General features: G+C 43.7%; 1 protein-coding gene across 8 annotated transcripts in view; it reads right to left on the bottom strand.

Moving 5' to 3' along the window:
- Nucleotides 1–13,563, bottom strand: part of tbc1d22a (TBC1 domain family, member 22a) — a 534,956-nt gene that overhangs the window by 167,293 nt on the left and 354,100 nt on the right. For 5 of the 8 annotated variants that reach the window (XR_010977650.1, XM_068059138.1, XM_068059134.1 and 2 more), the window contains one exon: nt 5,769–5,896. The exons of the other annotated variants lie outside the window; for them this stretch is intronic. Coding sequence is in view for 4 of the 5 variants with exons in the window: in XM_068059138.1 (XP_067915239.1) it covers nt 5,769–5,896 (128 nt within the window). In the remaining variant the exon portion in view is untranslated. The remainder of the gene's footprint in view (nt 1–5,768; nt 5,897–13,563) is intronic. 8 annotated transcript variants of the gene reach the window in all.

Genomic DNA, 13,563 nt, shown 5'->3' with positions numbered 1-13,563 from the left:
TCAAAAAGGTGGTGGTGTTGGGCGTCTTGCAAAGCATGAAGATAGAATTTGTTCGGGCGGCACAGTGGCGCAGTGGTTAGCACCGCAGCCTCACAGCTCCAGCGACCCGGGTTCAATTCTGGGTACTGCCTGTGTGGAGTTTGCAAGTTCTCCGTGTTTGCGTGGGTTTCCTCCGGGTGCTCCAGTTTCCTCCCACAGCCAAAAGACTTGCAGGTTGATAGGTAAATTGGCCATTATAAATTGCCCCTAGTATAGGTAGGTGGCAGGGGAATTATAGGGACAGGTGAGGATGTGGTAGGAATATGGGATTAGTGTAGGGTTAGTATAAATGGGTGGTTAATGGTCAGCACAGACTCGGTGGGCCGAAGGGCCTGTTTCAGTGCTGTATCTCTAAATAAAAAAAAAAGTCCCCAGGGCCTGATGGGATCGACCCCAGAATACTGAGGGAGGCAAGGGAAGAAATTGCTGGGGCCTTGACAGAAATCTTTGTATCCTCATTGGCTACAGGTGAGGTCCCAGAGGACTGGAGAATAGCCAATGTTGTGCCTTTGTTTAAGAAGGGTAGCAAGGATAATCCAGGAAATTATAGGCCAGTGAGCCTTATGTCAGTGGTAGGGAAATTATTGGAGAGGATTCTTCGGGACAAGATTTACTCCCATTTGGAAACAAATTAACTTATTAGCGAGAGGCAGCATGGTTTTGTGAAGGGGAGGTCGTGTCTCATTAACTTGATGGAGTTTTTTGAGGAAGTGACGAAGATGATTGATGAAGGAAGGGCAGTGGATGTTGTCTATATGGAATTCAGTAAAGCCTTTGACAAGGTCCCTCATGGCAGACTGATACAAAAGGTGAAGTCACACGGGATCAGAGGTGAGCTGGCAAGATGGATACAGAACTGGCTCGGTCATAGAAGACAGAGGGAAGCAGTGGAAGGGTGCTTTTCTGAATGGAGGGCTGTGACTAGTGGTGTTCCACAGGGATCAGTGCTGGGACCTTTGCTACTTGTAGTACACATAAATGATTTGGAGGAAAATGGAGCTGGTCTGATTAGTAAGTTTGTGGACGACACAAAGGTCGGTGGAATTGTGGATAGTGATGAGGATTGTCAGAGGATACAGCAGGATATAGATCGGTTGGAGACGGGCAGAGAAATGGCAGATGGAGTTTAATCCTGACAAATGTGAGGTAATGCATTTTGGAAGATCTAATACAGTAAATGGCAGAACCCTTAGGAGTATTCATAGGCAGAGAGATCTGGGCATACAGGTCCACAGGTCACTGAAAGTGGCAACGCAGGTGGATAAGGTAGTCAAGAAGGCATACGGCATGCTTGCCTGCATCGGTCGGGGCATAGAGTATAAAAATTGGCAAGTCATGCTGCAGCTGTCCAGAACCTTAGTTAGGCCACACTTGGAATATTGCGTGCAATTCTGGTCGCCACACTACCAGAAGGACGTGGAGGCTTTGGAGAGGGTACAGAAGAGGTTTACCAGGATGTCGCCTGGTCTGGAGGGCATTGGCTATGAGGAGAGGCTGGATAAACTCGGATTGTTTTCACTGGAACGACGGAGGGGAGGGGCGACATGATAGAGGTTTACAAAGGTATGAGTGGCAAGGACAGAGTGGATAGTCAGAAGCTTTTTCCCAGGGTGTAAATGTCAGTTACTGGAGGACATAGGTTTAAGGTGCGAGGGGCAAAGTTTAGAGGGGCTGTGCGAGGCAAGTTCTTTACACACAGGGTGGTGAGTGCCTGGAACTTGCTGATGGGGGAGGTGGTGGAAGCAGGTACGATAGCGACGTTTAAGAGGCATCTTGACAAACACATGAATAGGCTGGGAGTAGAGGGATACGGTCCCCGGAAGCACAGAAGGTTTTAGTTTAGACAGGCATCAAGATCGGCGCAGGCTTGGAGGGCCGAATGGCCTGTTCCTGTGCTGTACTGTTCTTTGTTCTTAAGATGTCATCAAATTTTCTGTTTTGCCTGTATACACTTAATAGTTGCACTTACAGCCATTCATTGATTTTAACACAAGAATACTTAATAGAATCACAGCTTACACAACTGCAAAAATAATCTGCACTCAGTTCTTAATATATGTAAAGGCTATTTCATCTTCCAAATCTGACATTTCTTGCATAATCTTCCCCCTTCTCTGCTTTGGAGAATAGTTCATCAATATTTCAGCATTAATAACCTTTGATTAGTGACTGCACAGACCAACAAGGATGCATTATAACATTTCTCACACAAAAAGAAAAAATGTCAACAAAATTCAATAACTTTTGTAATCATATTTGGGCTTATGTTCACATAGCTCGAGGAAAATGGAAGTATGCTCATTTCAGCATAAGCTAGACAGGAGTTCCAGCCCACACATTTAGCTTCTAAGTAGTACAAAAGATATACGTCTGACATTAAAACAAGTTATGAATGTAACACAATTAACAGTTCACAAAGCTAAGTACTGTAAGAAATGAGGATTCTGTCATTTCTACTGGCCTTTTTTTGTATGCTCAATTTTATATACTTTCATATGTTTTGCATAAGCTTTTAGTAAATGAAGAGTTAACTTTAGCTGTGCGTCTCAGTGGAAAAAATGCTGTCTATACAATTTGAGTCAACCAGAATTACTTTGATACACAGACTAATAACAAACGGATAAAAGGGAAAGAAACCAGATATCAGAACGATGGAACAAGTTGTGATCAAAATGTAATAGAAAAGCAGGATGAGTCTTGCTGGAAATGTATGATCCAATACATGAGCAGTTAAAGGGGAAAAAAAAGAACAAATATTGAAAAACTAAGTAACAAGTTATGATGAAAATGTATAAGAAAAACAGGATGAGTCTTGCCGGAAATGTATGATATAATCGACCTCAAGGTTATAATGGACTGTTATTACACATTATTTTGCACATGCGATCATGATTAACGTACAAACTGAAGTCCTGAAACAATATGGTAGGACCAATCGAAAAAGGGATATGCATGAACCAACCAATCAGTACACAGGAGTTGTCACTGGCTATGAAGAATAAAAGAACAGATCTGGAGAGATTTGGTGCAGAGATTTGAAGATGACAAAGGGCGAGACAAAAGGAGTCACGAGCTGTCTGTGCCACAAAAGCCTGTGGAGAGTAAAGGCAAGGATATCTTGTATTTGTTAAGTATTGCTTTTCGCCTCAATTAATCATCCTGATACTAGATTAGGTGTCTCCTAGTCCAAATTCTTATCGTCTGGTCCAAGAACAAATTTTTAAAGAACAATTCAACCCATGACGCTCTTCCTGCTGTCGAAATCTATTGTCTTTCCATCACAATGTATAACTGACTTGAAAGAGTCCACAGTTATTGCCCACACTATCCTGCACAAAAGACCATTCCAGGTATTGATCACTCTTCCTGTTGTCAGGCAAACCCCACCTGCCAAGACTGAGGCACACATTATTTCGCCACATGAACACTCAAACTTTAAAAATTGCACTCTCTGACGAGAAGGACATTTGCATAGTACCAGACAATGTGGAAACAAAAGTAGCCAGTCCCTGTTCCTCCAATACACAGAAGTGGTCAGACCAGTTGTGCTCACATGATTGCCTGGCTGTTGTAGAGTTTTTGAACTCCCAGACGCAGGAATTGCCAGACAAAGCTGTGTGCTCATGCAGTAAAGACCTTCTCCAGGGACTGAGAACATCTCCTCTCCTGTCTGCCTGCCTTCATCTCTTCCCATGGAACTGAACCTTGTGAAAACACGTGAAACAGAGAAGGGTGGGAAGTATACAGTAAATGGCAGAACCCTTAGGAGTATTCATAGGCAGAGAGATCTGGGCATACAGGTCCACAGGTCACTGCCACGCGAACAAAGTTTTAACCAGATTACTGGGCCCCAACGAATCACAAGGCCATATCTTCAATCAAGGACGACAGCAAGCTCGATAAACAGTAACAAGATATTGCCTCAAATGGTTCTACTTTGCTTCTGCTCTTTTCTATTCCTATCTGCATGTTCATATCGCATGTGCATGCTAGCGTGAGTGTATCATATATCTGTAGGCGTGAACAATATTAGAGTTTTAAGTGTAAGGTTTTAATAAATTTCTGCTTTCTGCTTTAAACCAAAGAAAGCCTGTGTGTACTCAGTTCTTTGCCTTATAATTGGAACCTGTGACAAGGATGCACAAAGGGGAAATTCAAAACAGTGTGTAACAATAAGAACAGGTGAAGACAGCAAGAGACCCCTAGACACATTCCTCACCTGGTCGTAACATTGTGTACTGCTGCCTGACAACAGTTCTGAACTTGCCTTTATCAGTTTATAGCTGTGTTCACTTGTCCCTTCCTCTGTCATGGTTTAAATTAATTTTGTTCCAGAACAATTTTTTTGTGATGGCTTGTTGTTTCAGTCTTCACTCATATCCTCTGACACTCGGCATCTGTTGTGCTGCTTCCCAGGTCTTGAGTGCTTGCCGTATGTGCTAATGACCATAACGTAATGATATACTCTAATGCAACCTGACGAAGGCACGGTACAGTTTTAGCATCTCAGCCTTAGATTTATAGTATACTGATGCGGCAATAAAGCGCAACATTGTACATTCTGGGAGTCCTTAACATTGACTCTGGACCCCCTGAAGTCTCATGGCATCAGAAAAAACATGCGCAAGAAAACCTCCTACTAATTATCACTTACTGCCCTCCCTCAGCTGCTTATCAGTGCTCCTCCATCTTGACCACCACTTGTGTTATGGGTAGCACTGGCACAGAATGTACTCTAGGTGAGGGACCTCAATGTCCATCACCAAGAGTGACATAGTCGCACCACTACTGACCAAGCAGGCAGCATCCTGAAGGACATAGTTGCCAGACCAGGCCTGCGGCAAGTAGTAACAGAACCAACAAGAAGGAAAAAACCTACTTTTTATATTATTATTTTTAAAAAATTTATATTTAGAGATACAGCACTGAAACAGGCCCTTCGACCCACCGAGTCTGTGTCGACCATCAACCACCCATTTATACTAATCCTACACTAATCTCATATTCCTACCACATCCCCACCTGTCCCTATATTCCCCTACCACCTACCTATACTAGGGGCAATTTATAATGGCCAATTTACCTATCAACCTGCAAGTCTTTGGCTGTGGGAGGAAACCGGAGCACCCGGCGAAAACCCACGCAGACACAGGGAGAACTTGCAAACTCCGCACAGGCAGTACCCAGAATTGAACCCGGGTCGCTGGAGCTGTGAGGCTGCGGTGCTAACCACTGCGCCACTTGACCTTATCCTCTCCAACCTACCTGTTTTCAAAAATGTGAACAACACTGAGAACTTTTTAAAAGTTCAGCTTGTACCAGTTACTCTCAAACAGCTCGTGCAAAGTTGAAAGGGTAGAAAGTGACTTCCTTAAGATGGTATTGATCACTCAGGTTGTCAAATTTTACAGCAGAGTTAATATAACCATTGAGTTGATGCTAGATTGAAGTGTTTTTATATTGACACAAAATTCGTATAATCAGCCTGAAAGAGTTCATCACTATCTCATCACTTTCCTTATGGTGAATAGCAATTGCACGTGCTTTGAATTCCATGTCCATGTTTTCCATCGGTGTCAAAGAGGAGAGAAATTCAACAGTCAACCATGGACAAGTATTCTGAAGTGGCAAACTTAGTGGAGTTAATGTATTTCAAGGACTTGCAGCTGTGTCAGCAGGCTTTCACAAGAGTGTGCAATTAATTCTGCCAGAAGGACATATGAACTCACCTGATATGTGTCCCATAGTCTGATGGTACACCGCAGGGGAAGCTCCCTCATCAGCAAGTTATTCATCCATCGAAAAGCAAACTGCAGATATTCAACTTCTGATTGCTGTAAGTGCTTATGCACTTGTTCTGTAGGGGATAAAGAGTTAACTTTTTATGCTCCGCACCAAAGATTCATCTAAACATACCGATACTTTTGTCAAGAAAACACGAGATGCCAAATGAGAAAAATGAATTCATCGGTTGGAAACTGACCTTAGACTTTTAATGGAGAAAATCCTAGTTAACTTTTCAAACACAGGCAGCCAAGATGGCCACCACATTTTGCATCTGAAACACCTTTGCACATTCGAAGGCCCAACTGGAGCCAGAAGTCTGAGAAGCCCTAGACTCAGAACAATGGCTTGCCCTAAGTAATTGAATTACCTCGGATTGCTTCATTAGCACGGCAGTCAAGGCAATCCTGACACATTGACTTTGAAAGAGCAAACCCCTCGGAGTGTAAATATTGGCATCCTGGGGCCTGTGGAGCCAATTCTGAGCCTTGTATTTCATTAAAAGGTTCCAGAGAATACCGAGGCAATCATGTTACCATCTGCCCATCTTTGAAAAAACTGGGAGTTCTGTTACACAGACAAGAGACAAGCAGTAACTGAATGTGCAGCAGCAAGGTTAGGGGCAGCAGGGTTAGGGGCAATTTATTAGTTTGGATAGAGGATTGACTAACCAACAGAAAACAGAGAGTTAGGATAAATGGGTCTTTCTCTGGTTGGCAAGATGTAACTAGTGGGGTGCCACAGGGTTCGGACCTTGGGCCCCAACTATTAACAATCCATATTAATGACTTAGATGCAGGGATAGAAGGTACTACAGCCAAATTTGCAGATGACACTAAAATGGGTGGGATAGTAAGTTGCAATAAAGAAATAAGAAATTTACAAATGGATATGGATAGGTTAGGTGAATGGACCAAAATTTGGCAGATGGAGTTTAACGTGGTTAAGTGTGAGGTTATCCATTTTGGTCGGAAGAATAGAAAGGCAAATTATCTAAATGGAGAGAAACTTCAGAGTGCTTCGGTGCAGAGGGATCTGGGTGTCCTCGTGCATGAATCGCAGAAAGCTAGTATGCAGGTACAGCAGGTAATAAGGAAGGCAAATGGAATTTTGGCATTTATTGCTCAAAGAATAGAATATTAAAGTAGAGAAGTGTTGCTGCAACTGTACAAGGCATTGGTGAGACTGTACCTGGATTATTGCGTACAGTTTTGGTCCCCTTACTTGAGGAGGGATGTAGTTGCATTGGAGGCAGATCAGAGGAGGTTCACTAGATTGATTCCAGGGATGAGGGGTTTGTCTTATAAAGAGAGTTTGAGCAGTTTAGGCCTTTACTCTCTAGCGTTTAGAAGAATAAGAGGAGATCTAATTGAGGTATATAAGATGATTAAGGGGATTGACAAAGTAGACGTAGAGAGGATGTTTCCTCTTGTGGGGCAATCTAGAACAAGAGATCATAGTTTTAGGATAAGGGGTAGCAGATTTAAAACAGAGATGAGGAGAAATTATTTCTCTCAAAGGGTCGTGAGTCTGTGGAATCCACTACCCCAGAGTGCGATGGATGCCAGGACATGTAAATTTGAGGAGACAGACAGATTTTTAATTAGTAAAGGATCGAAGGGTTATGGAGAACGGGCAGGAAAGTGGAGTTGAGGCAGAGATGAGATCAGCCATGATCGTATTGAATGACAGGGCAGGCTCAAGGGGCTGAATTGCCTACTCCTAGTTCTTATGTTATGTTCTTAGCAGAGAAGGCTGTGCGCCTCCCTTTCCCTCTCTCCAGAAAACATCAAGTTTGAAAGCCATCTGCAACTGTGGACAATCCAAGCCTACAGACTGCTACAGCCAGAGACCAGGGGAAGAAAGCCACCTACAACTCTGCCTCCAAGAAAACCCTGAGGAAAGCAGGCCAACCATCAAGTGCACTCTGACCAGCCAAAGACTTCAAAGAATACAACTCCAGCCAGAAGACCACCGACTCATCCAACCTCAGACTGTGCATTTAACTTTTATTTATTCTGGACTTTAATCCAACGAAAAAACCTACTTTCCACTTTGTAATCCACTTGTGTGTGTGATATCCTCGTGCAAGTGTGTGTGTGATCCTGTGAATGTGTAGCATATTTTTTATGGTTTTAGACTGGGTTTAGCTTGAGTATAATTAACTTACCCCTTTCTTGTTTAAACTCAAGAAAACCTGTTCCATCTTTCACGATCACATTAAAGGTAAAAAGGTAAAACACTCACTGAGATGGGAAGCACAACCACTGTTTAAAAGGAATAAATCCTGTTGTGGTCAAATCAGAGGGGTGACTGTGACCCCCCTCTTCACCTTGGCCTAACACTTTGTTAAATGATATGCTAAAAGACATTTTGAACACTAAAGATAGTTTGTGCTAATCTCCATGTTATAACGAACATGAGATATTTTGTTTTGTTTCATTTGGTTTTTTTTTGCATTCAATTTTCATAGTTTCCTCACTCTTGCTGTAGTATTCCATGGTTAGAAATAACCCTCTGGGTACTACATTCAAATTACTATCCATCATTTAGGAGCCAAGGCTGAGTTAAAGCAGGCTTTTACCATTAAATTCTCCAATCTGATCTTCCTACACTAAACAGTGACTACACTTCAAAAGTACTTTATTGGCTGCAAACCACTTTGAGATGCCTGGAGGTTGTGAAAAATACAAATCTTCCTTTTCTTTTGCAGCATACATATGGTCAGCTTCCACCAAGAGTCACTGGATAGTGAAGAGCAGGAACCCAAAGTAACTTTTCCCCTCCTCAGTCTGTGGGCAATTGGTCTCCCAGCTACAATGAGCTCATTCAATACAGAACGGGAATCAAACAAACAAAGGACCTTCTGGTCTGCTCAAATACATTGACCACGACCATTATGCGAAAAGCCATCGGGGAAAATAACTCCTAATTGACTTATTTTGGTTGTAAGACATAATCAATTACTGAAAAATTATATCATGTACTTACATAAGAACATAGGAGCAGGGGTAGGCCATTCAGCCCATCCAGCCTGCTCCGCCATTCAATATGACCATGGCTGATCATCCACTTCAATGCCTTTTTCCCACACCTTCCCCATATCCCTTTATGTCGTTGGTATTTAGAAATCTGTCAATCTCTACTTTAAACATACTCAATGACTGAGCTTCCACAGCTCTCTGGGGTTACGAATTCCAAAGATTCATAACTCTCTGAGTAAAGAAATTTCTCCTCATCTCTGTCCTAAGTGGCTTCCCCCATATTTTGGAATTGTGTCCCTGGTTCTAGACTCCCCAACCAGGGGAAACATCTTAGCTGCATCTAACCTGTCTATCCCTTTAAGTATTTTGTAGGTCTCATTCTTCGAAGCTCTAGAGAATACAGGCCAAGCATGGACATGTATTTGCAGCTTGTGGTTACATATCAAACCCATACATTGGTTAAGTAGGTTTTTGGAATATTACATGGCTTGTTTTGTTAAATCTCCCACAGGTCTTTAGTTACTTCCAAGTACAACAGGAAATGCAGAATCTTTGTTTTCTGCCACAAAAACTCCCGATTTAGAATTCTAGCAATGTATGAAATTATTGAGGCTATGTAAAAACACTTCAATTCACTTCACCAGAGAAGATTTGTATTAACATAATGCCATCCAAAACAGAAGTTTTCAAAAGCTGTATATAAGCAGGAATTTTTATTTATTTATTCATGGGATGTGGGCGTCGCTGGCTAGGATAACATTTATTGCCCATCCCTAATTACCCTCGAGAAGGTGATGGTGAGCCGCCTTCTTGAACCGCTGCAGTCCATGTGGGGTAGGTATACCCACAGTGCTGTTAGGAAGGGAGTTCCAGGATTTTGACCCCATGATAGCGAAGAAACGACGATATAGTTCCAAGTCAGGATGAAGTGTGGCTTGGAGAGGAACTTGCATGTGGTGGCGTTCCCACGCATCTGCTGCTCGTCCTTCTAGGTGGGAGAGGTCGCGGGTTGGGAAGGTGCTGTCTAAGGAGCCTTGGTGTGTTGCTGCAGTACATCTTGTAGATGGTACACACTGCTGCTACTGTGTATCGGTGTTGGAGGGAGTGAATGTTGAAGGTGGTGGATCGGGTGCCAGTCAAGCGGGCTGCTTTGTCCTGGATGGTGCCGATCTTCTTGAGTGCTGTTGGAGCTGCACCCATCCAGGCGAGTGGAGAGTATTCAACCACACTCCTGACTTGTGCCTTGTAGATGGTGGACAGGCTTTGGGGAGTCAGGTGGTGAGTTACTCGTCACAAGATTCCTGGTCTCTGACCTGCTCTTGTAGCCATGGTATTTATATGGCGACTCCAGTTCAGTTTTTGGTCAATGGTAATCCCAGGATGTTGAAAGTGGGGCAATTCAGTGATCATAATGCCATTGAATGTCATGGGGAGATGGTTAGATTCTCACTTGTTTGAGATAGTAATTGTCTGGCACATGTATGACGCGAATGTTACTTGCCACTTATTAGCCCAAGCCTAGATATTGTCCAGGTCTTGCTGCATTTCTACACAGACTGCTTCAGTATCTGAGGAGTCTCGCATGGTGCTGAACATTGTACATTCATCAGTGAACATCCACACTTCTGACCTTATGACTGAAGGAAGGTCATTGATGAAGCAGCTGAAGATGGTTGGGCCGAGGACACTACCCTGAAGAACTCCTGCAGTGATGTCTTGGAGCTCAGATGATTGACCTCCAACAACCACAACCATTTTCCTTTGTGCTAGGTATGACTCCAACCAGAGGAGAGTTTACCCCGATTCCCATTGACTCCAGTTTTGCCAGGGCTCCTTGATGCCATACTCGGTCAAATGCTGCCTTGAATTTAAGGGCAGTGACTCTCACCTCCCTTCTGGAGTTCAGCTCTTTTGTCCATGTTTGAACCAAGGCTGCAATGAGGTCAGGAGCAGACTGGCCCTGGCGGAATCCAAACTAAGCATCACGGAGCAGGTTATTGCTAAGCAAGTGCCACTTGATAGCACTGTCGACAACATCACTTTACTGATGATTGAGAGTAGACCGATGGGGTGGTAACTGGCCAGATTGGATTTGCCCTGCTTTTTGTGCACAGGATATACCCGGGCAATTTTTCACAATGCCGGGTAGTTGCCAGTGTTGTAGCTGTACTGGAACAGCTTGGCTAGGAGCGCGGCAACTTCTGGAGCACAGGTCTTCAGTACTATTGCTGGAATGTTGTCAGGGCCCATAGCCTTTGCAGTATTCAGTGACTTCAGCTGTTTCTTGATAGAATATGGAGTGAATCGAATTGGCTGAAGACTGGCATCTTTGATGCTGGGGACTTCAGGTGGATGCCGAGGTGGATCATCCACTTGGCACTTCTAGCTGAAGATTGTTGTAAATGCTTCAGCCTCGTCTTTTGCATTGATGTGCTGGGTTCCCCCATCATTGAGGATGGGGATATTTGTGGATCCACCTCCTACAGTTAGTTGTTTCAATGTCAGCCACCATTCACGACTTGATGTGGCAGGACTGCAGAGCTTAGATCTGATCTGTTGGTTTTGGGATCGCTTAGCTCTATCGCATGCTGCTTACGCTGTTTGACACACAGGTAGTCCTGGGTTGTAGCTTCACCAGGTTGACACGTCATTTTGATGTATGCCTGGTGCTGTTTCTGGAATGCCCTCCTGCACTCTTCATAGAACAAGGTTTGATCCCCTGGCTTGATGGTAATGGTAGAGTGTTGAACCATCAGGTTACAGATTGTGGTCGAGTACAATTCTGTTGCTGCTAATGGCCCACAGCACCTCACGGATGCCCAGTTTTGCATTGCGAGATCTGTTTGAAATCTATCCCATCTAGCACGATGGTAGTGCCACACAACACGATGGAGGGTATCCTCAATGTGAAGATGGGATTTAGTCGCCACATGGACTGTGCGGTGGTCACTCCTACCAATACTGTTATAGACAGATGCATCTGCGACAGGCAGATTGGTGAGGATGAGGTCAAGCATGTTTTTCCCTCTTGTTGGTTCCCTCACCACCTACCACAGACCCAGTCTAGCAGCTATATCCTTTAGGACTCGGCCAGCAATGCTGCTACCGAGCCACTCTTGGTGATGGACATTGATATCCCCACCCAGAGTACATTCTGTGCCCTTGCCATCCTTAGTGCTTCCTCCAAGTACTGTTCAACATGGAGGAGTACTGTTTCATAAGCTGGGAGGGGGACGGTAATCAGCAGGAGGTTTCCTTGCCCATGTTTGACCTGATGTCATGAGACTTCATGGGGTCTGGAGCCAATGTTGAGGACTCCCAGGGCAACTCCCTCCCGACTGTATACCACTGTGCCGCCACATCTACTGGGTCTGTCCTGCCGGTGGGACAGGACATATCCAGGGATGGTGATGTCTGGGAAATTGTCTTTAAGGTATGATTCTGTGAGTATGACTATGTCAGGCTGCTGTTTACGTAGTCTCTGTGGGACAGCTCTCCCGACTTTGGCCCAAGCCCCCAGATGTTAGTGAGGAGCACTTTGCAGGGTTTACCATTGTCGTTTCCGGTGCCTAGGTCGATGTCGAGTGGTCTGTCCAGTTTCATTCCTTATTAACTTTGTAGCGGTTTGATACAACTGAGTGGCTTGCTCGGCCATTTCAAAGTCAACCGTATTGGTGTGGGTCTGGAGTCACATGTAGGCCAGACCAAGTAAGAACAGCAGATTTCCTTCCCTAAAGGAAATTAGTGAACCAGATGGGTTTTTACAATTGACAATGGTTTCATGGCCATCATTAGACTAGCTTTTTAATTCCAGCTTTATTTCTTGACTTCAAATTCCACCTTCTGTCATGGTGGCACTCGAACCCATGCCCCCAGAGCAACATCCTGGGTGTCTGGGTTCCTAGTCCAGTGACAATACCACTACGCCACCACCTCCCCCTAAACATAAAAGCAGCAATTAGTTTTATCAAGGTCAACGAAAGCCAGCTAATACTTATTTCTTCTTTCACATCAAGTTTAGATTTTCAAGGAAATTGAAGCATTTTAGTAACATTGGGGTTTAGCATTAAATATACATATATAAATATGGGCTACCACTGTCTGAGTCTGAAATCAACCCACAGTCATGGAATTCACTGCCGAAATGCATTTAGACAGCTTCAATTCAGTTCTCAGTGATCATCAGTCCACGAATCCAATCGGGTCATAATTCACCGCCAGAATACAAAACAACATATTGTTGGGATTTCAGGATAAAAAATGTACAGAACCTTGTTTTTAAAAAAACTGATAAGACTGCAATTTCACACCCATGTTGGAGAGCACAGGATCAGCATCAAATTCAGTGTACTATATACAGCACCCAACTGTCAGATGGTAAATGGTTAAAAACTGAATTAGGAAATTTCACATGACAAATTGGCCACATTTGAGCTATTTTTCTGTTGGAGGTCATCGGAAAAAGGTATTCAAATGGAGACCCATGATTTTAGTTGCAATGTCTCCAATTAAGATCAGTTGCTTCACAGACTTATGATTGACAAAAATAATCCAGTTCTGCATTTTTAAGTGGAACTCAGTGACAGCTTTCGGGCCCATACAAACGTGGGTTTCCAAAACTGTTACTTCTCTCAAGGCCTGCAGCTCTGTATAAGGAAGTACCGACAACTGCAATCGTCATCATTGACAGCCATTTCCAAGTAATAAGCTATTCATGGAGCCCAGGTTTTGTGCTCGGTGGCAATCAAATTGCTAT

The sequence above is a fragment of the Heterodontus francisci genome, chromosome 27 (genome assembly GCF_036365525.1).
Source record: "Heterodontus francisci isolate sHetFra1 chromosome 27, sHetFra1.hap1, whole genome shotgun sequence".
In the NCBI taxonomy this organism is placed as follows: domain Eukaryota; kingdom Metazoa; phylum Chordata; class Chondrichthyes; order Heterodontiformes; family Heterodontidae; genus Heterodontus; species Heterodontus francisci.
Note: the sequence above shows the minus strand (reverse complement) of the source record. Positions and strands in the feature narration are given on the sequence as shown.